This window comes from Microcaecilia unicolor, chromosome 13, assembly GCF_901765095.1.
Source record: "Microcaecilia unicolor chromosome 13, aMicUni1.1, whole genome shotgun sequence".
NCBI lineage: Eukaryota > Metazoa > Chordata > Amphibia > Gymnophiona > Siphonopidae > Microcaecilia > Microcaecilia unicolor.
In genome coordinates this window covers 59,373,071-59,396,480 of record NC_044043.1, presented here as the reverse complement: position 1 = coordinate 59,396,480, position 23,410 = coordinate 59,373,071, and the positions used below count along the sequence as shown (strand labels likewise).

The window sequence follows — 23,410 nt, the reverse complement described above, 5'->3', positions numbered from 1 at the left end:
GGTGGAGCCTGGGGTATGGCACTTGCTTAAGAAGAATAACAGCAGGGCCTGGGATCCCTATATGGTGTTGAGTGTACTTTGAGGTTGCTTTTCCTTTGCTGAGCCAGCTCCTGGCTTGGCTGAAGTTCCTGCTATTGAAGTTTTATCTCATCTGTGCCCCAAAAAGTCAAAAAACAGTTCTTTGGTCACATATGGCTTAGTGCAAATGTGGAGGCTGGAGCAGTTTGGCATGTTCCTGATTTACACAACCTATTTACAGCATTTTGATTTTCTTTTCTTCGTCGTCATGTACAAGTTGCTGTCATTACTGTTAATTCCTAAAAAAGAGATAGAAAAGCCAACTCATAATCATAAAATTCCATGAAGGCTATTTCCAGTGAAGAAGGCAGCAGCTGTCACGAGGACATGCAGGCTGCAGCTCCTTCACTCGACCAATAGGTGTCACTTTTAGTCAAACACTGCAAGAAGCAGAGGACTTGGGGAAGTGCCAGATACAGACAAGACCAGCAACAGAATATACAAGCAAGAACGCTGAGGGACTCATCCCTGCATTTCAGAATCATGAAACACTGCCTTGGTCTCCATGCATCACCCACATGTTCCAGCTCTGCTTCCACAAGCAAAGGTTCCCAGTCACTTAGAAAGCTTGGGCAGTAATGACCAGTGAGAGACAACTGAAAAACTCACGGACGACCTCGCCGATGTTCCTAGCGCTCCTCTTTTCCAGCTCAGCCAATACACTGCTCTCAAAGGTCAGAGACGCCACACGGAAAAAGAATTCCTTCACATTCTCTCCTGAGACACATGAAACAAGAAAAACTCTCAGAACTAGGAGACTATCACAGCACTCACAAATAAATCGTATTTGTCTACTTTGAATAAGAGACACTAAGAGGCAGGGCCACCGAGAGTGGGCCGGGCCCGGGGCAAGGTCGCCCCTGCCGCCCCCCCCCCCCCCCCCGAGGTCATCATCGTTGCCACCCCCCTCCGTCCACCACCGGGCTGGGCCCCCCTGAATTCAAATCATAGCGCCTCACCTCGACCTCGCTCTGTGTGAAAGAAGCGCAGCAGCTGCAGTCTGCAGATCGCCTCCCTTTGGAACTTCCCTCCCTATGCCCCGCCCTCGCACAAGTTATATCAGACGAGGGCGGGACACAAGGAGGGAAGGCCCGAAGGGAGGCGATCTGCAGACTGTCGCTGCTGCTCTTCTTTCACATGGAGCGAGGTTGAGGTGAGGCGCTATGATTTGAATTCAGGGGGGCCCAGCCCGGTGGTGGGCGGGGGGGGGGGGGGGCGGGTGGAGGGGACTGCGGCGCCGGCGCTGGGCCCCTTTTGGAGGCCCAAGCCCTGGGAATTTTGTCCCCCCTGCCCCCCCTCTCGGCGGCCCTGCTAAGAGGAGGCCATGGCAGGAATAACTCATTAGCAACCATTCTCTTGAATGATCCGGTAATATGACATGAAGGTCTTGCCGTTCTTCTAGCTTTAAGAGTGTCCTCCCTCACTACCAGCACTGGTAGGCTGATTTCAGTCTCCTTTCTCTCCACTCCCTGCATCAGCTGGCCACATTTTTAACTCTCCCACTGCCTGTGTTTGAAGGATGCTCTTCTACCCCTCCTCACTCCCTGTGTTGGAAGGTCACACAGTCCTTGTTCACCTTTGTGTTGTGATCCACTGCCATCAACCAGATAGCCACTCCTGGCCCAGGCTCCATTGTTACTACATTGGTCTCTAAGGGCAGCTGTTGGGGGGGGGGGGGGCATTTTGTTGCTGTGGTAGCTGAGCTCTGGTCATCCCCTGAGGCAGCGATTTGATGAAACAGGGAATCCCTGTCAGTATTATATTTTCCGCCCGATATTTAAAACTATTTAACTGGCCAGGAATGGCTTGTGGCTGGTTAAATGGCACTTAACCAGCTATCCGGCGATATTCAGCTGAATATTGCCAGTTAGCGCTTAGCGGATAGCCACCAATATTCAACTTCATCACTGGCTAAGTTTGGCGGCCAAATTAGGCCACTGAAATAGCAGGCCTATCTTTGGACAGTTTCAATTTAACTGGCTAGCGCTGAATATCAGCTTGGTCAGTTAAGTTGAAACCGGCCAAAAAAAAAAATACAGATATTCAACGTCGGTCACCGGAAACGGTCCTGCATTGAATATCCAGGCTCAGCACTGAACGCGGGAGGCAGCTTGGCTATCTTCCATGGTGTTAATATCGGCCCCTTTAACTTCTGCTAAGTGTCTTTTGATGAATATTATGGACATAAGTTGATCCGCTTAAAGATAGGACTGCTATTTACGTGGTCCAATTTAAGCAGGTATCTTATGTGGTCAAGGGCTGAATATCAGCTCTTAACTGTGTAAGTCCCAACTCCACCCCTGGAATGCCCACAAGTTAGCCAGCTTCAGCTCAGACGCCAATCAATTAAGTGCATCGGTTAGCTATGGACAAGCAACTTAAATGGCCAGGAGCCTCTTCAGGCCATTTAAATTGCTTTGAATATCGGGTGGAATATCTAAAATGCAGTAACGTTGTTAAAATTCCAAGACAAAGCTAAAACTGCCTTCAGTAAAGCAGTTTAAGGGTAGCAAAAACTGGGACTTCGAGTCTAGGTATCAAGTGCAATAGTTTGTGAATCAGCTCCCTAGACGTCAGGTAGACCCTTGGTTCCTTGAGATTCAGGAACATCCTGAAAGGAGTTGAATGGTTGGAACGTGGATTGGTTGTTGGTTAATAGTACAGAGAGGTGGCTGTATTTTTCATTTGTTTTGTGATTATTTTCAATTGCAAAGTATGTTTTTTAATGCTAGTTGTATTTTGTATGTATTTTTTTTTTTAACGTTACATTTTATTAATGATAGGGTGAGGTGACTGCATTGTCATTAATGGTTGTATTTGGGATTTTAGTTGTCTTTTGTTGTTAGTGGACATGCAGTTTGATTGTACATGCTTGCTGATATTAAGGTATTTTATCATGATGTACTTCACTGAGGGCACTGATGTGATGCAGTGAGTGATAAGCCTTCTTCACCAAAAGAAAGAAATGTGGCACTAGCCTCTCCTATTAATACAACTTTCCAAAACCTGCAGATCCCTATTGAATAGGGCTAGGCCAGTGTATAGTAATACTATGCATTTGGTTTCCTACCCTGCTGTCCCTTGGATCTGCCATGGGCAGCACTCACAACCCCTGGGAGAGCAAATTATAGTCATCATGCAATGGCGACACATAGTGGACAGATTTAGAGCACATGAGTGCAGAATTCTAGCTGAGGAATGAATTTTGAGGATAAGTAAAAGTGGAGAAATTCTCTTGCTAGCTCTCCTATTAAGCCTGCTTTGTGACTGGTGACCCAGCCTAAATCCTGCAATAGGTCCCAAGCTCTATACCAGGATGAGAGAAGAGATAGCTTACCTGTTAGGGAGGAGATGGCCCAGTATTCTGCTTTCATCTCTTTGGCTACTTTAAGGGCATCCTTCTCAATTAGCACATATTGTGAAGGAGACTGGGGAAAGGAAGCAAAGATTGAAAGAGATTTTACTACATGAAGGACTGGGCCCCCATCTCTAATTTGAAAGAGGAAAGGAAGGGAAGGGAAATGGGACTTGATATACAGCCTTTGAGGCTTTTGCAACTACATTCAAAGCAGTTTACATATATTCAGGTACTTATTTTGTACCAGGGGCAATGGAGGGTTACCAGAGTCACAAGGAGCTGCAGTGGGAATTGAACTCAGTTCCCCAGCATCAAAGTCCACTGCACTAACCACTAGGCTACTCCTCCACTAGCAACATTCCATGTAGAAGCCTGCCCTTGCAGATCAGCAACGCGGCCGCACAGGCTTCTGTTTCTGTGAGTCTCACGTCCTGCACGTATGACTCACACAAAAAAAAAAAGAAAGAAAGAAAAAATAGAATATTAAGAAAATTTCTTTACAGAGTGTATGTAGTACTATTAGCACATACTATTGTTCAGTGTCTATGGTTTTGTAGTTTATTAGTGGTTTTTCACCAAAGATTTTTTGGGGGAGATTTTTTTGTATTTTCAATTTTCAGCTAGTGGAATAGCAACATTCCATGTAGAATCTCAAATAGGGAAAGGGAAATGGGACTTGATATACTGCCTTTCTGAGGTTTTTGCAACTACATTCAAAGTGGTTTACATATATTCAGGTACTTATTTTTTTTACCAGGGGCAATGGAGGGTTAAGTGACTTGCCCACAGTCACAAGGAGCTGCAGTGGGAATCAAACTCAGTTCCCCAGGACCAAAGTCCACTGCACTAACCACTAGGCCACTCCTCCACTCCACACTTCCTTAAGTGTACCATGGAAGCCTCACACTACAGCTCCAGCTCTGGCAAACACATACTAGAAGGCCCTAATGGGTACATTAAAATGGAAAACTCACACTGAGATCCTTTTTTGCTCCAACCAGAAAGAGCAGAACAGAGGAGGGATCATTTTCCTTCAAAGCATCCTGAAGCCACTGCCTAAAAAACAGAAAGCTAATTATACAAAGCTTTGATCAAACTCCTCCCCCTGTCAGAATATCTATCAGTTAATGACTACTAAGCCTGCCAGCAATCCTAGAGTTGCTCCCCTCTAGGGACTCTCTGGATCATCTAGCGCTCTTAAAGCTTTCCCTCTCCATGAAGACCCATCCAGATCTTGTAACACTGTTCCTAGAAATCCTCCATGCCATATCCTACAAACACACTTCCTAAAGATCTTCCTCTTTTTGAAACTCCTCCAGATAATGTAACTCTGTCTTTGGGAATCCCCTTTAGATCTACAACCAGTGGCATAGCCCCAGGTGGGCCTGGATGGGCACAGGCCCACCCACTTTGAACTCAGGCCCACCCAGCAGTGGCACAGTGGTGATATGGATGGCAGGGATCCCCAAGCCGTGCCAGCTGAAGATTCCTGGTATTTCTCCCTCCCCCCCAGGCAATCAGGGGTCTCTTAACTGCACTCCCCCAACCCCTTGGTATATTTTTAATCCTTCAGTTCTTTGCTGGCAGCGAGCAGTGACTCATACCCGCAGCTTGCACCATCCCTGAACCTTCCTTCTGATGGAACTTCCTGTTCGTAGGATCAGGATGTTGCATCAGAGGGAAGGTTTGGGGCTGGGACAAGCAGCGGGTATGAGTCGCTGCTTGCTGCTGGCAAAGAACTAAAGGACCCCGATCACCTGGGAGGAGGGAGCAATGTCAGGCCGGGGGGGGGGGGGGATTTTTGTGTCCACCCACTTTGGGCTCAGGCCCACCCAAAACTGGGTGTCTAGCTAAGTCCCTGTCTACAACGCTACTCCTAATGCTCCCTCATCTCTTGAAACTCCCTATAGATCATGTGACTCTGTTTTTGGGTGTTCCCTCTTCTCTCACAGAATTACTAAATTGTTTATACAGTTCCTATGTCCCTTGATACCCCTCCAAATCTGCTTTTAGGGCTCCCCTTTCTCTCACACACTTCTTTGGATCTACAAGCTGTTCCGAAAGCTCCCCCATCCCTTGAAACTAACTCCAGATCCTACAACTCTGTTCCTTGGGCTTCTCCTCCTCTCTCTGACCCCTCTGAATGTATAATGCTGCTCCAGAGCTTCTCTTGAAGATCCCTTTGGATCCTGTAACACTACTCCTTTCAGAGCCACTCTGTATCATGCACATGTAGGACAATGAAGGGCTCCATATTAAGTGATCTTCTTACCTGGTGTGTTCCAGGGACACTACATTGCTCAGATCAAAAGTAATGATTATAGCTGGAAAAGAAAGACAAGGAAAGGGGAGAGGAGCAGTCAAGGCTTTGATAGTAAACACTGATCTAGGACCCAGGCAGGGTCTTGACAAGATAGAAAATGAGAGTGTCTGGGTCTTTCATCACTTGCCACAACAGACTGCAAGATGTACTCTTCATCATGGGCTGTGAAATGGAAGATCAGTTGGAATATTTCATATAAAAAGTGCAATCATTCACTGTCTCCATGTCATTTCACCTGAATACAACTTTCCAAAATCTGCAGATCTCCATTGAATAGGTCTAGGCCAGTGCCAGTGTAGTATAGTAATACTATGTATTTGATTCCCTACCCAGCTGTCCCTTGGATCAGCCATGGGCAGCACTCACAACCCCCGGGAAAGCAAATTATAGTCATCATGCATTGGTGACACATAGTGGCCAGACTTAGCGCACATGAGTGCAGAATTCTAGCTGAGGAATGAGTTGGGAGGATAAGTACAAAAGGAGAATTTCCCTTGCTAGCTCTGGATGGAAGATCCCAGCTCCAGTTCCAACTTAGCTAGAAGCCTAGACATCCAAATACCACATCAACCAGCTCATCTTTATCACCTTCAAGAAAAAAAAGGGCAGAAGGAAACTGCCCAATCAAAAACAAAACAAAACAGAATCATCATATTTCCATGAATTTTGATTGGTGAGAACATTATTAGGAAGGTGGGAAGCACATTCACATAGAAAAATCTTCCAGTGATGAGTCAGTATAGACCCAGGATGCCTTACCTTGTGCTCCTCTGTAGTATGTGGAAGCGATGCATTTAAACCTTTCTTGGCCAGCAGTGTCCCACCTGACAACCAGAAGAATCCTGTGTCAGTGGAGTCAGACAGAGTTGGATACAGAGTTCTATATCTTTCAGATTCCCCAGTTCCTCTTATTCCACCCCCAGGTCTACTCCCTGTTTTTCTCCTTCTCACCCTTTTGTTACTCACAGTTGCAAACTAAAGGGAACGCCCAACACCTCGAAACGTTCCATCTCAAAGTCCACCCCAATAGTGGCCTTGTAATTCTTGTCGAAAGTGTTTTTGCAAAACCTTTGAAAAGAAGGACAGAGATATATGACAGGTGCAGACTAAAGGAAGCTGAATGTTAAGGGCATTTCGTAAGGTACCATGGCAGAGCAGATGCATTTTCAGGCATGATAATCTATCTGAATTTTCACTTCTGCAAACACACTTCCTGTGAAACAACAATGCAGTGTGCGCTGGTGGTCACTTGGAAGATATTGAAGGAGCTTTGCAGTAACCTGAGGTATCCTGCAACACTGACAGACATGCCACTGTGGTCAGAGAGATGCACAGGAATGTACAGGATTAAAATGAGAAAGAAATATGCTACTGTAGTATTATGGTGCAGCCAAAATTGTCAATTTTACACCTTTCACAACTTCTGTGCCCATCATTTGGTTTTGATGTGTCTAATGCTGCACTACCTATAGATGGCATTACATAACCTTTAGACAGCTCAGTAGAATTTAAAAGGAACTAAAAGAGCATTGTCTGTTTACTCTGAAGTATTTCCCTCCTGGTAGGTCTTTCTCTTTTTAGTTCTTGTGATCATTGAATCAACAGCAACCAGCTACTTCCTTACCGGTTAATTAAGCAGGTCTTCCCAACAGACAGATCTCCCACCACTATAATCTTGGAAATCTTGAATCTGCTAGGGAAACAGACAGCATTTGGCATTACTTTGCAACCATCCTGCAGCATCCTTTCTGGGCAGCCTAGGCCTGTGCTGGATTCTACTGTGCAGAGAACTTTTAAGACTTCCATGTGTAGTTGTTTGAGATGCTTCAGGTTTCACACTGACCTTTTGCATGTGCATCAGTGGCATTGCCAGACCTTAAACTTTGGATGGGCCTAACACCAAAACGTCCTCTTTGCAGTCTGCCCCCTCCCCACCCTAACTTAAAATATGAAATATTTGAGCTGGATTATACATTTAGTATACTGTCTTTCTGTGGTACAGCCAAAGCAGTTTACATATTCTTCTGACTCTAATGGGCTCATAATCTAAATTGTTTGTACATGGGGCAATGGAGGGTTAAGTGACTTGCACAGGGAACCATGGGGGGGGGGGGGGGGACTGAACCCAGTTCCCAGCCCACAGCACTAACCGTTAGGCTACTCCTCCACTGCTAAGCTGCACTGAAGGGAGTTCAGGGCACCCTTGAAGAAATCTTCAGTTGGTCAGGCTTGGGATCCCCACCGGCCATAGGAGCCGGCTCTGTGGGTGCTGTGGGTGCTTGAACACCCCCAATATTACAAAAATTCCTTGTATGTGTCCAGGGAGGGGTTATGTCCATTGGGCTTAGCACCCCCAATAATTTTGAAAAATTGGGTCCTATGCCACCGGCTGTGGCAAGGATGCACCAATGATGGGTGCCTGAGCCCAAAGTGGGTGAGCCCTGGCCCACCTCTGGCTATGCCACTGCTGTGAATCCTGTCTCTCTCCTCTCTCTAATTGCTCAGTAGCATATAGAATTCAGACTAACCTTTTAGAAGCTAACAATAAGATTAACAATATATCTGCAAAAGGTCAGAACTACTAACCAGAGACAGAATTTCAACAGTTTTTTTTTTTTAATGTAAGAAAAACCACATAACTAGCAGATTAACTCACTAAAAAGACAATTCTTATAATTAACAGACAGTGTGTGAAGGTGAGACAACAGTGTTAAGCAGATGCGCCCTTGGTCACACACAGTCTGAGAGTGGGACACTAATGTCAGGGTGTTGAGCCTTCAGCTTCAGAATAGGACTGTGGTGCCAGGATAATAAACCCTCAATCACACAATAATTGATCATTAAATGGCAATTATTGGTGCTGATTGACTTATTAACTAATTAAGTTATGCACGCAAATCCAGAATACAACTGGATTTGCATGCGCAACTTAACTCGCGTTATACAGAATCCCAGGGTAAGTGTGTTGGAAAGTGTGGGGTGGGGGTGCTGAGGAGGGTAGGAATGAGAGAATCATGCGTAGCACGAGCAGCAACACAACAGCAGAAGTGCATGTGTGTGAGAAAGAGAACACAACGATATGTGTATGTTTCTGGTTCTGTGTATACAGGTCTATTTCCCTCCATGTGTCTTGTCTCTCTTCTTATGTATCTCTGTGGGAGTGTCTGTCTTTTCCTTCATTTTTTATGTTTTCTTCCTCTCTCTGTGTTTGTTTCTTATGTCTTTCACCAGTGAGGACAGTGAGTCATATAAAGTTTCCCTTTTAAAATTTGGCCTGCAAAGTGTACCAGTGGAAAAGTAACCCCGAATATATCTGTAGGCAATAAGCGGAGGGAAATTTTCATCCCAGAGAATCCTTTTGAAAATTATTCTCATACTGCTTCCGCTCTGTCAGAGGAACGAAAGAAAACTAAATATCATTTTGTGCTGTGGCTTTCATTCTAGACGGCTGAAAAATCTCAGGGTTTGGGCTGATCCACCCTTGGCATCTCGGTGAGGATAAAGCAAAGTTACAACTTCCTTAAGAGAGAAATCCAGGAGCCCCAGCCCCTCCCCTCTGCACACACATTCCTGCTCCATGAGTTCAGCAGAGCCAGGCTCCAGTGCACAGAGACCTTAAAGACACAGAAACTGTGCAGCCCTGGCACATGTCTGCAGACAAACACAAAGCAGTAATAGCGTTTCATTTGGGACAGGGCATGCGTAGAATGAACAGAAATAACTTCGGTTCACTGCTTCCTTATATACATCTAACAGCACCTGGAATTCTCAGGTTATTTATGTATTCTATTTTATTTTTAAAACATGTATATTCTGCAACCTTGGTCAAAACCATTCTGTGCTCTCTGTCCTCCTGTCCCTAAGACACTGCCTTTCAACCCATAGAAATTTGTACCCCAGAATTGATTTCTAGGTTACGTTTCAGAGAAACCCTCTATTCCAATGGTGTCCGAGTCCAATCCAAGATGGCCACAGACAGGTCTGTTTTTCAGGATACCCTTAATGAATATGCAAGAGATATATTTGTATGCAGTTGAGGAAATACATGCAAATACAGTAATATCTCGGTTTTCGTTGACTTCGGTTATCGTCGGTTTCGGTTTTCGTTGATTTTTTCAGCGAAAAATCCTCGGATTTCATCAGCGTGCCCACGTGACCTTGCTGCTAATTTTGCGAAAACAAAGGGTGACCCACGCATTCTCCTGCTCATTGTGGCGTTGTTTCTCATTGTGTGAGCATCACCCCGCGCGTGTAACGCAACGCACGTAAGATAAAATCACATGTGCTCAAATCTCATTGTCCCTGTTAAGTGTTTCCCTTGCTAATAAGTTAACCCTTTCCCTTTAGCTCCATCATGGGACTATATTTATTCTCTATAAAATGTGTTTTTGGTATGTATTTTGGAGTGTCTAGAACGAATTAATTGGATTTACATTGATTCATATGGAAATAATTGCCTCGGTTTACACCGGTTTCGGTTTTCGTTGATTGTTTTCGGATGGATTATCAACGAAAACTGAGGTATCACTGTATACAGTACCTCATGTGTATTTCATTAGACATATCCTGAAAACCCTCAAGGACTGGACTTGGACATCCTTTACAATTGCTTCTGGGGCAGAGGTAATTTCAGACCCCAAGTAGAGTTTCAGTGGGAATATGTTACTCACCCAACTGTTCCAGTTCGCTGTTCTTGGCATGCACTGACGACCTTGGGGTGGAAAGAAGTTCTGGAGTGTAGAGAAGCCTCTTTCTTAAAACACTGAAGGTAAAAGGAAATGAACACGGTGAGGACAGAGACTGCCAGTCCTAAGACCGACACACAGCCACACAAGGGCAAAACCTGGAGTCAGCCCTATACAGAGTATCCGTGCCTACATCTGTGTTCACGCATTATCCTGTGTGTATGTTCTGTTCATGATGTCATGGTATCCCCTGTGCATGGTCATGTGGCAGGGTGTCCTGTGTATTCATGTTTATGTGCAGTCAGTGTTACATCCTTTCGGTGGAGGGAGTCTCACAAAACTCAAGTGATTTCCTTTGCTGAGACTTGAACAAGTCCAGGCTGAGACCACACAGGGAGCTGGGCGTGCTGGTATTGTATTACATGCATGAATAGGAAGGCCCTCTAAGCTATAGGATGGAAAGAGCCAGAAAACAAACAGTAAGAGAGAAAAAGAGGAAGCTGATAGAGAAGAGTAATACTAATAAGACAACATTCTGAGCTTCATAAAATTCATTTTCCAAGTCTTATTCTTTTTTAACATTTCCTGCTTGTATAGCCTGGCCTTTTCTTCAGCCTCTCTCTGAATGACCTGCCAATCCTACACACAGGGCCTAGCATGGGTGTAAGGGCAGATGGCACAGACAGGGGCAGGACAAAGCTTTCAGTGATCGTGCATTATTGGTAGAAATGTTATGGCCGCTATGCAAAAAGGTGGGGCGGGACAAGGTGGGAAGGGTAGTTTCAACAAAGCAGCATATTCTGTAGCTAAGGTATGTCCTATGGACAAAAAGCATTTTGGTTACCTGAGGCAGTTCTCCCACAATCCTGTCCCTCCGGACTGGGGGGAGCACGCTCATCTTCCACGGACAAGGGTTAGCAGAGGGTCTATGAAGAAACTGAGAATAAGGCAAGATTGTATATGCAATGTACAGATTTGCACATTTAAGTGCACAGTATGAGGGCAGATAAGAACTGAAAGACCCAGCTAGTTCATCCGCTTTCCTTCCAATTGCAATGCCACATTGATCTCAGGGTCTCTTTCTAACAACTACAAATCCTCACAGTTTATCCCAGACTTAAGAATTTTGTTAGTGTTTTTGTTACCACCTCTTCTGGGCAGAGCTGGATGGAAGATTTTGGCCCCCATAGGAAGGGTTGGAAAATGGAGGTCTTCTTTCACCTGGGTATTTGGTGCTTTCAAAATGTGGTGTCCTAGGCAGTTGCCTAGGCCTAAATCTGGGTCACTCCCTGGGAGGTTGTTCCATGCCTCCCTCCTCCCCCCACGGATCCTCCTACTGTGGTCTCTTGGTTTGTAACTTCTTTTCCACAAAAGAATGCTGGTTTCTTCTGCATTATCTCTACCTTTGCAAATGTTTCTGTCATATTCATCTCTCTCTCCTTTCCACAGTAAACATATTTAGGTCTTTCGGTCTCATCTCATAGGGCTTTTGGTATGGACCCCACTGACTTGTATGGAGCATTATCAGTCACCACCATCTTGTTTGCTGGTTATTCTTCTGCCTATGCACCCTAGAACTCCTCTCACATTGGCTCCCACCTGTTTCCTACCTTCAGATCATCAGATGTGACCACCTTCAGATCTCTTTCCTACTTGGTGCTCATCAGTACCGCATCCTCATCCTCATTTAGTGCTTCCTTGAATTTCTGTACCTCAAGTGCACAATTCTGAACTATTTTGCTTTTACTCTTTACTACCAACAACTTGTTCTTACCACATATTTTAAGCCATCAGGTGTGTCACAGTATTATATGATCTTAAGTTTCATCTTTATGCTCTTTAAAAAAGGAGCTGCTTTAATTTTTGTAACTCATCTATCATATTTCAGTATCTGGTGTTACCTTTGCATGTTCAGTGGTTTATATAATGATAGAATTCAGTATTTTAGATAGTTATTGAAATGGTAATCCCAGTCAGGTTGTGCTCAATTCTCCCCATATTTTACAAATGGCTCTGCCAAATGCAGAGCTTTTTGTAAAATATGTAGGATATTGGCAAATACGCTGGCATTTGTTGGCATATCTATTAGGAGCAACAATTTTAAAAAGCTGCACATGGAAAAAAAAGGAGTGTTGCTTTCACCAAATGTGTGTAGCTGCAGCTTTTTTAAATCACTGCTCCCGACAGCCAAGAACACTGTCACTCCCAATCCCATCCAACAGCCAAAACCCCACCCTTATCCTCCCGATAGGCATGACACCTCAATAAGCAGGCAAGACCCCCGTTGGCAAACACCTCCCTCAACCCTCTGATCCCATCTTTGGCTCTTACCAGGTTTCTCCCTGGTTTCTAGAAGGGGGGCACAAGTAATCCCCAGTCACTCCTGCCCCATATGCATCAGTTTAAAATGGTGTCTCCGACCCCCTAGCAACTGGGATGTGCTGCCTTATTTGTCAGTTTGAACCCTAGCAATAATACCATTAGGGGGTCAGAGGCACCATTTTGAACTCAGGCACCTGAAAAGCAGAAGTAACTGGGAATTGCTCCTGCCCCTATTGGACATCAAGGAGAGCCCCATTAAGATCCAGGAGTGGGATGGGGGGGGGGGGGGGGGAGATCCTATCTGGAGATGATATGGGGGGGGGGACTTGCCTGTTGTTAATGCTTCTGTTTGCATAATATACACTGTCAAGAGAAGGGGGTATTGCCTATCAAGGGATAGATTCTAGGATGTCAAAGTTGGAAGTGGATAACGATTGCATCTGTCCCTTTACTAGCACTCATGTGTGCCTTTGGGCAGGTGCCAAAGCCAATGTGGAGAATTTTTCATATACATATATATTCTTTTGTAAAATGTGGAATACAAGTCTGCATTTTGGGCCCACTCAAATCATTCCCTAACTGCACCCAAACCACACTCCCGTGAAATCATTATATCCCACTCCTAACCATTTCCACATGCACAGTGGCATAGATAGATAGATAGATAGATAGATAGATAGATAGATAGATAGATAGATAGATAGATAGATAAAAGCCAAAATGTGCCACATGGTGAATATTAAGTAAGTTTGTGGTGACCACATTTGGCATCATGTAGGGGCTAAAAGAAAGTGTAGTTAGCCACAAAAAGGGGTAGAGAAAGCAAATCTATGACCTACGGAATACCCGGCATGGCCTGCGTTTCAGTGCGTTGCCTACATCAGGGGTCATTCAATGTGAAAGATTTCTATTTTACCTCTTCTTAATGTTATCTAATTTATATATCAATCCAATATTACAAATAGAAATACCAAACTGGTAGGATTATTATTATTATTATTATTATTTATTGCATTTGTATCCCACATTATCCCACCTATTTGCAGGCTCAATGTGGCTTACGTAGTTTTGTTAGCATAGTCATTACAGGTTCAATGTGCCCTGTTTAAGTGGCAATAGTATAAAATTAAGTTTGGCAGGAGCATACAGAAAGTAATCTCGTGGATTATAAAGCCCCAGTGTGGTGTATATATATAGAGAGAGGGTAACTCTATAAAGGGGGAATACTACAGTAGCAGGGTAAATACGTGCATTTATTTTAGGCACAGCCACTTATACAGTTGGACTAAATGCTCACACCTTTAGATTGCTAAAAATTGGAGCATAAATGATAGTTTATTCTATAATTTACACTCCCAAGATTCACCCAGAAACTTCTACGGCAGAGCAACCTGGTTCTGTAATAACTCCATAAATTAAGTTATTAACTATTTATGTACATTATTTAATGCAAGTGGCCTATTGTTTTAACACATTCCATGCACCCTGATATCCTCTCCCTTCAACCTGTGAGATCAAATTGAAAGCAAAACATCATCTGAACAGAACCCTACCAAACCAGAATCATGCTCTGTGCGACAAGCACCCTGGCATCCTGCCTCAACCACTGCACCACAGCCAAGAATAGGAGACAACAAATGGGGAACACTTTTGGTGCCCCCCCCCCCCCCCCCCCCCCACCACTTACCTTGTGCCCTCTTGGTGCAGCCCTGTGTCTGAATCTGACTTTCCCATTAACAAATCAAAAACTTTAAATAAATAAAAACTTGGATCTTGCTTCAGGAAAGCCTATGGCAAGACTAGAGCAAGATGACCCTGGTCTGGAGGAATTATCCCTCAATCAGCCCAAAGTTCAACCCAGCCCATGGTTCATAATTACTGAACTAGTGTTCTAGAGAATTCACTGCTCCTGCCGTAACAAGGCAACCTGAATGTCAACCTGCAGGCCATGAAGTCTTCAGAGCTGGAATGGTAAAAGCAGTTTTCTTTGGATTGTCTGTGGAATTTAGAGACCTGTGAAGTTAGGCTTTTATTCTTCAGTGTGTCAAAGCAATTGAAGTCAGACAGAAACGACTAGATGGCAGAGCTAAGTTGTATGCCATTCGTTCTTCTCATGGGGACTGAGGAACGCAAGAATACACCATTTAAAAAAAAATTTTTTTCAATAATAATAGTAAATTCAGCATAAACTTCATCACTCCCTTTATTCTTGTTTTGTTCCAGTTTGAGTTTTAAATCTTCGTAGAACATGACAGCAGACAGACTGTAAAGCTCAATTTGTTTTCTATTGTCACTTCAGTATGGCTGAGTCTTTTCTCAACACCACTGACCTGGGTGAGCCTGAGTGTATCAGATCTCAGAAGCTACACAGCGGAAGCTGCAATTCCCTGGATGAGGAACCACCAGGGAAGACTAGGCGCTGTCTACTGCAGAAGACAATGGCAAACCTCTAGACAGTATTCTGTAAAGTAAATATCACAAGCACCAAAACGGGGTCATGAGTGCCTATTCCACAAACAGAGAATAACAAAATATGATACTAGGTTGCACTTAGGAATCAATACCCAAGAAAAAGATCTAGATGTCATCATGGACAATATGCTTAAATCTTCTGCTCAATGTGCAGCAGCAGCAGACAAAAAAGAAAAAAAAAGAACACAATGTTAGGGATTATTCGGAAAGGAATAGAAAATAAAACAAAGAATATCATAATGCATTGTATTGCTCAGGAGGTGGTAAACAGAGTAATTGCCCTGGGCCCTCATACTACAGGGGGCCTCCAAACCTGACTCAAGCTGAGGAAACATAGGCTGAGGGCCAGCTTTGGGGCCCCAGGAGTGGTGTAGCAAGGGTGGCTGCCACCCGGGGCGGTTCGCTGTGGCCCCCCCCCCCGAGTGCATTTTAACTGTTGGGAGGCTCCACGCCCCTTCTCCCATCTGTTCCCCCTTCTCCCATCTGGGTTTCCCCCCCCCCCCCCCCGTGACCCAGTGCCTACCCTCAGCTCCATCCAAAGTCCTCTTCTTCCTGCCAGCTCCCGCACCCTACCTTTAGAAGGAAATCTCGGAAGCTGAGGCTCAGCGCCTCGCGTCTGCATGTAAAAGCAGTGTAGATCGTCTCTTCAGGCCTTCCCTCACTCTGTCTGTCCCGCCCTTGCGGAAATAGGAAGTTGCGTCAGCGGAGGGCGGGACAGAAAGTGAGGGAAGGCCCGAAGAGACGATCCACACTGCTTTTACATGCAGACGCGAGGCGCTGCGCCTCGGCTTCCGAGATTTCTTTTGTAAAGGTAGTAGGGTACGGGAGCTGGCAGGAAGAAGAGGACTCTGGGAGCACCCCCCTTGAGGTGACACCCGGGGCGGACCACCCCCACCGCCCCGCCCTTGCTACGCCAATGGGCCCCAGATCCAGTTTCTGCCCTGAGTCCCTGAATGCCTAACACCAGCCCTGTCCATGGGGCAACTACAGTATTGTGTGTAATTCTGGTCACTGCATCTCAGAAAAGATACAGCAGAATTAGAAAAGGTACAGAAAAAAGGCTGCCAAAATGATTAAGGGGATGGAACAACTCAGGAAATGTTGTTGGTGCTCTTCAGCTTAGAGAAGAGATGGCTGAGAGGGGATATGTTAGAAATCTACAAACTCCTGAGTCGGGGTAACCCAAGTAAATCAGCCCGCAAATTCCTCCATTTGAACTTCCCCAGCTGTAAAGGAATTAAATACAAACAGGCATATGCTACTACCTTTGCGTACAAAAGCACACAGATATGGAACGCACTACCTATGGCCCTGAAAACCATGGACAATTTAACCAGCTTTCGCAAATCTTTGAAGACACATCTCTTCAACAAAACCTACAAAAGATATCCTTAATGAAACAAATCATTCCTTAAACCACTCAAGTGCTTCAAACACACCTCTCACAGGACCTTACCTAACACCTTTCCATCTAAATCCTCATCTACCTTCAGCTTATTATCGACTGTATTTAAGATCATGTAATGACTATATCATAATAACACTCTGTAAGCCACATTGAGCCTGCAAAAAGGTGGGAAATGTGGGGTACAAATGCAATAAATAAATAAATAAATAAATAAACGCTAATTATTTACTCTTTCAAAAAGTACCAAGACTAGAAGGCATGCCATGAAGTTAGGCAGTAATACTTTTAAAACTAACAGGAGAAAACAGTTTTTCACTTTACACATTGTTAAGTTCTGAAACTCATTGCCAGAGAATATGGTAAAAAAAATCAGTTCCTGTAGCTGGTTTTAAAAAAAGATTTGGACAAATTCCTGGAGGCAAATTCCAGAAACTGTTATTAAGGTAGATCCATGGAGACCCATGCAGGCATCACACAGATTTATGTAAAGCATGAATACAGCATGGAGAGCTGAAGAGCAAATCAGGCATTAACAGATTATTTGAAAACATGGACACAGCACAGATGACTGAAAAACATCTTCATCAGAGTCCCATGCAGGGATCACACTGAAATACACGTACAGCATGGACACAGATGAAGAGAATCTCACTGATAGGATGTAAAACAGCACAAACAAGGCATAGACAATCTGCAAAACAGATCCCGTGCAGACACTGCTGATACGGATAAAAAGCATGAACACAGTTGATGGAAGTGCGGCTTCAACTAAAACAAGGGTTATATTAAATTCTAAGACAGATATTAAAACAACAAAAATGTAAATATATGATAAGAAAAAGAACAAAAGCAAGAACTAGAGGAGACTGAATTCAAGAACTTCTCCCATCTTTCTTGGGTAAGGCAGGAGTTTCCCCTACTGCTCAAGAGAGAGGGACTGAAGGAATTTCTGGCCAAATACAATGCACAGAATATTTTGCCCCCAATCCCTCCTCCCCTTAAGCAAATATGTTATCCCTCCCTAGGTCTTTATTAAATTTCAAGGTACATCCGATCGCAGTCAGGATTAGAAAGTGGGTTACTGAAGAGGAGACAGAATAATGTGCCTAGTGCGGGGGGGTGGGGGGGGAGAAAGATGAGGGGAGGCGGGGGAGCACCCAACCGAGAAGGGAAGGGGAAAGGAAAGGCAGAGCCGAGAGAAGTCTGTTGTAACCTGAGCCCACCTTCAGCCCCCAGGGCCAGCACATTGCTACCAGCCGCTGATCTTTCTTCTCAGTCGGAGCTTCGGTACCAGAACTTTAGTAGTACGATCTACCATCTCTGCACTTACCTTACACTGCTGTCCAGAAAAGTCCAAATTCCGCAGCCTGGAGCAGGGGAAGGGAGGGAGAGGGAAGAGGAGGGATATGAAGAAGTAGCGAGGGAGGGAAACACGGAGAGAAGGGGAAGGATGGAGATAGATCCAGAGGGAGGGAAGTGGTGGGAGGAGGGAGACACAAAAGGAGGAGGAAGGAAACAGGGAGGTGGGATGTAAGGAGAAAGACAGAGCGAGGGAAGGATTAGGAAGGAGGGGAAGTCCCAGACAGAGAGGAGGAAGGAGGAGGAGGAGGGAGAGGGAGACAGATGGAGGCAGACAGCAAGGGAAGAAGACAGAGAAGGATGAACAAAATAAAGGCAATAAATAAAAACAATAATTTTTATTATCAATGGAGGGTTTGATATACCGCCCTTCTATGGTACAATGAAAGGGGGTAGACATTTATTAATACACAGGTCCTGTCGCTATCCCTAGTGGGCTCACAATCTCAGTTTTGTACCTGGGACAATGGAGGGTTAAGTAAGGGAAAGGGAAGGGGAAAAGGGACTTGATATACCGCCTTTCTGAGGTTTTTGCAACTACATTCAAAGCGGTCAACATATATTCAGGTACTTATTTTGTACCAGGGGCAATGGAGGGTTAAGTGACTTGCTCAGAGTCATGAGGAGCTGCAGTGGGAATTGAACCAAATTCTCCAGATTCTCAGCCCACTGTACTAACCACTAGGCTACTCCTGCACTCCATACATTTGTACTCCACCTTACAGCTTATGGTTTTTATTTATGAACCTTTTGTGCATTCAAGTGGGCTAACAGGACAACTATGCTACTTTATCAATCATAAAGACATAGAGGGAGGGAGGAAAGGAAGACCCCAAGTTAAGGGAAGGGATAGAGACAGACATGGGGGAAGGGGGGACAGGAAAGACCAGCGTCAGTGTGCACAGGAGGAGCAAGAAGAAAGAACAGCAGGGGGCAGGCAGTGAACAAGAAGGCTTTGACTAGTGGGGGTTGGGGACCCCCCCACAAGCAAAGGTATTTGTGAGGGGGTGAGGCGAGGCGGTGGGTGGGCGAGGAGGCGAGGTGAGGCGGTGGGGGGGGGCGAGGGGGAGTGGCGGGGCGACACTCAAAATGTGCCCCCAACCTCGGGCTCTGGCCCCCTCCCACCGTGAGGTCTGGCTACGTCCCTGGTGTAAATGTCTATTTACTGTAGAATTCTATAACGACAATTATGTGCATAATTGTCAATATCAAATTTGCGCATCCTAGTATCTACATTTTGGCGACCTTATCAGAATTACCCCCATTATGTCTCACTTTTTTGAGAGCCTTATTTGGTTTTCAGCTTTTGTCATTTTTTATATTATTATTATGACTAGGGGTCTCAAAAACTGGAAGTGGCCCAGGCATCTCTGGACCTGAGAGAGGGCTTGAGGGAGGAGGAGTGGAGGGAGAGCAAAGGGAAGACTACGAGAGAGGGGCAGAGACAGACCCAGAGGGAAGGAAACAGAGTAAGAGGAAGCCAGTGGGAAGGAAGTGAGTAGGGAGGAAGATGGATGTAGACCCAGAGGAAAGGGAAGGGAGATCTTGAGTGAGGGAAGGAGGAAAAGCAGGGAGAAGACTCAAGGAGAGAGGAGGGAGGGGGATGGAGACATAGAAAAGGGGAAAGAGGTGGAGAGGATCATAGGTGTAGTTTGGGGGAGCACGGAAGGTGTTGCCCACCAAATGCTCGAAGTGCTACTTGTTGTTGACTTGGCTCCCCCTCCCCACTTCTAATATGACATTCCTACTCCTTTCCACCCTCCCTCCCCGAGGGCTCAGACTGAACAAGGAAATTACATATATGGGAAGGGGGATGAAGATAGAGCAAAAGGGATCCCCAGAGAGAGGACAGGAGGTATGAAAGAAGAGGGGGAGAGCAAGCAGGAGGGAGAGGCCACTGCAAGGGTATTGGGCATCGTATGTGAACCTTCAGCCTCCCCCCCCCCCCATTTAACTTTAAGACTCACAGTACTCTCCCCACCCCTGAGAATTTGAGAATGAAACTCAATAATCATGATGACATCATCACAACTCCTCTCTGAGTGATCCAGTAAAATACAACATTGAAGATCTTGAGGCTAATTTTATAAGTCTTGTCTTTTTGAAAAAAGCAAAATATAAAATCAGTGAAACAGCCTCTAGGTTAGCCTTTTTTTCATTTATAAAAGCTAACCTAGAGGCTGTTATCTGATTTTATATTTTGCTTTTTTCAAAAAGACAAGATATACAGGAGTTTTTACACTCTACATCATGGCTATCCTCTTAGATAGGCAAGCCAGAACTTATCCATCCATCCTTGGAGGCTTTCCCTGATTTAAGTTCCATTTTTCCTATAGGCCTTGGACAGATACACATTAACATATCATTTACATCATAAGCCTGACCCCTGAGGCAGGCGTTGTTTCACGCCGAAACACAGCCCGTGTCGGGTCACTTATCAGTAAACTACTCCTGTTGTCTCAGTCTTGAAGGCCCAGTGTTGCTTTTTTTTGTCTGTATACTTTCTATGTATGCTGTTTACCCTCTCTGTTCGGTTTATGACATTTCACCTAGGACAGGTTTGCAACCACTGGTCCAGGTATTCAAATTCATTAATATGGTAAACACATTTTTGTAATGTGGAATGTGAGCGATCCCACACTACGTTCCCCCCCCCCCCCACTCTTCTTCTCCATCCCCCAATCCTTTTCTTTCGTTCTTGATTTAAACATTTCCGCCTTCCTATTCAGCCAACCTGTTTATTCCTCCGCTGCACTTCTGGAAGCCTAGGAAGTATAGGAGTTGCTGAATATATCACACTTTAATCCTTACAATACATTTTGCTCATGCCGCCATGGGGAGTATCTGAACTTCCTCTACCACTTACATTTCACCAGTCATCTGCTGTGTTGTTAAATCCTTCTTCTCCATCTAATCCCATCTCACTAACTGGTCACATCTGGGAGCTATTCTCTTTCTACTCTTTATTTAGAACTGACCACAGTGTATTTCCTCACATACTAAATCTTTTTCCAGATTCGGTATGAAGACTCACCCTCTGAAGCTCATAGCTGAGTTATTTCTATTCACTTCTACTATCCACTCTGTTTCATACAGTGATGGTAAAGCATTCAGAGACAGTAACTCAGTAGCCACACCTAATGTTTGGCGAGCAATATTTTCCATCTACAGTTGCACAGACCTTCTTTTTATTAGGTTTTTTTTTAATGTGCTGTTTTTGGCTGTCAGAATGTCCAGGGATAGTGAAAAATGGACACACCAACAATAAATGTAACAAATGTATTCTGTTTTATCTCAAAACTACTTTCTAGTTAAATACTGCAAGAGTGATAATAGAAAGACAAACTGGTGTGGGGTATACATCGGAAATCACATGAGATGAGATCATGATCTGATTGTATTTACTCTAGAAAGAGGTGTCAAACTCATATCACTGATGAGCTGCATTGGAAAAAAATATATACTTTAAGTGTTTTTCTGATGTTTCAACCAAAAGAGGTGGGGTACACGCATGTATTCGAAGGGCTTATTTCCAAAACCTTCTAAGTCCAATGCAACTCATATGGACTTTGTGGATTTTTGGAAATAAGCCCTTCATTTACATGGTAAATTGTGCAAATTTGTATTCTGTTTAAAATGAAATCTATTTCTGATACATTTGTCTGTTCGGGGGATTTATTTGGTTTGTTTTAGGAGGAGGCAGATCTTAGCGATTGGTACTAAGAAGGAAGGGGGAAAAGAAGAGAGGAAAGGGATGGGATCTGAAGATTGGAGAAAGAAGATCTCAAAGAGAGATGTAGAGAAGGAATTTCAGGCAGGAGGTTTAGAGGGATAAGGGATAGAACAGAAGAGAGAATAGAGGAGCAGAGGATGCATAGGAAAAGGGAATGTGAGAAGGGAGACAGGAAGAAGAGGAAATTCTAGATCGGGAAGGGAGACCTGGGATTAGAAGGGGATGAGGGATCAGTCGATGTAGATCCCAAGTACCTCTGATGTTCTCTTAGTCTCCCATATCCCCTTACTCTGTCCTCTTAAAACGTGAATGCTTAATACTCTGGCACCAGCCTTGCACCATCCTGCTCTGCCTCCCTCCCTCTCCATCATTTCATTTATATTCCAACTAAGGTCTCCTTCCTGCTATCTTTCCCATCCCTCTGGGGCCGAAGTAGAAAACTTGCATTAGAGCTGTACACTGAGGGCTGAATGGACAACTTCTAACTGAAACATAATGTCCAATTTTTGTTCGCCAATGCAGAAAACAAATTAAATGAGACCTGCAAAAACTTGTATGCTAATCAGCAGAGTACATTGGACACATACACCAAAGGTTCTGTTCTAAAGGCAGTTAATGCTGTGTACATGTCTGAGTACAAACACATATTCACCAGATTCTGTATAGGGTGCCCAAATTTGGGTACGGATCCCAGATCCAAGCCTAAACTAATTACCCAATTAGATGCTAACAAGCAATTATTGGTGTTAACAAGCACTTAATTTTCAGTAATTAGGAGATACATGTGGATCTGCCCTATAGCCTATTCTATAACATGTGCGTCTAAATTTCATAGCACACAACTCCTGAGGAAATACTTCTTCACAGAAAGGGTGGTGAATTTGTGGAATGGACTCCTGGTGGAGGTAGTAGAGACAAAAACTGTATCTGAATTTAAGAGAGCTTGGGACAAGAACAAAGGATCTTTAAGGAAGTGATAGGGAGAGCAGATGGCATAGATGGACAGACTGGCTAGACCATATGATCTTTATCTGCCTTCATTTTTCTGTTTCTATATTCTAAACCTCCTCAGACTTGGCATTCAAGTTCCTGCATTGTACTCACCTTAAATCTTCTGCGCACTTCTCTGCAACAGGGCAGAATAGCTGATAATCTCATTACCATTGATTTTAATATGCTGTGCACTGGTGTCTAAAGAGAAGTTTTGTGCAGGATTCGTTTTTACTCAAAACACTTTTCTGCATCATATGCCCAGAAAATTGTGTGCAGACATTACATTAACCACATGCTATAATCTCCACAAATTTTCTACATCAGTCTCTCTGTGTGTGCCTGATGGAGTTCTGAGAAAGAATCTATTTTTGCTGGTTTTTGCTTTGCTGGGAAACCGTGGGTCCCTTTTACTAAGCTGCATTAGGGGCTAACATATTAGGAAACATTAGGTATTATTAGGAAAGGAATGGAAAACAAAAACGAGGACATTATAATGCCTTCATATCACTCCATGGTGCGACCGCACCTTGAATATTGTGTCCAATTCTGGTCACTGCATCTTAAAAAAGATATAGTGCAATTAGAAAAGGTGCAGAGAAGGGCGATGAAAATGATAAAGGGGATGGAACGACTTCCCTATCAGGAAAGGCTAAAGCAGCTAGGGCTCTTCAGCTTGGAG

General features: G+C 44.3%; 1 protein-coding gene across 7 annotated transcripts; it reads right to left on the bottom strand.

The window, feature by feature from the left end:
- Positions 1-180: 180 nt before the first annotated feature.
- On the bottom strand, positions 181-18,122 carry RAB34 (RAB34, member RAS oncogene family). Of its 7 annotated transcripts, none has more exons than XM_030185773.1 (12): positions 17,977-18,122; positions 15,097-15,227; positions 11,289-11,381; positions 10,430-10,521; positions 7,384-7,452; positions 6,726-6,827; positions 6,519-6,583; positions 5,709-5,760; positions 4,411-4,492; positions 3,416-3,506; positions 688-795; positions 181-317 (listed from the first exon to the last, which is right to left on the bottom strand). In XM_030185773.1, the coding sequence occupies exons 3-12, from the start codon at positions 11,340-11,342 to the stop codon at positions 250-252; spliced, it is 783 nt and encodes a 260-aa protein (XP_030041633.1). In that variant the 5' UTR covers positions 11,343-11,381; positions 15,097-15,227; positions 17,977-18,122; the 3' UTR covers positions 181-249. The 7 variants fall into 7 exon arrangements, with proteins under 7 accessions (XP_030041633.1, XP_030041636.1, XP_030041635.1 ...); XM_030185776.1 differs by having other exon boundaries at positions 11,289-11,370; XM_030185775.1 differs by having other exon boundaries at positions 15,107-15,227.
- Between the last annotated feature and the right edge of the window lie 5,288 nt (positions 18,123-23,410).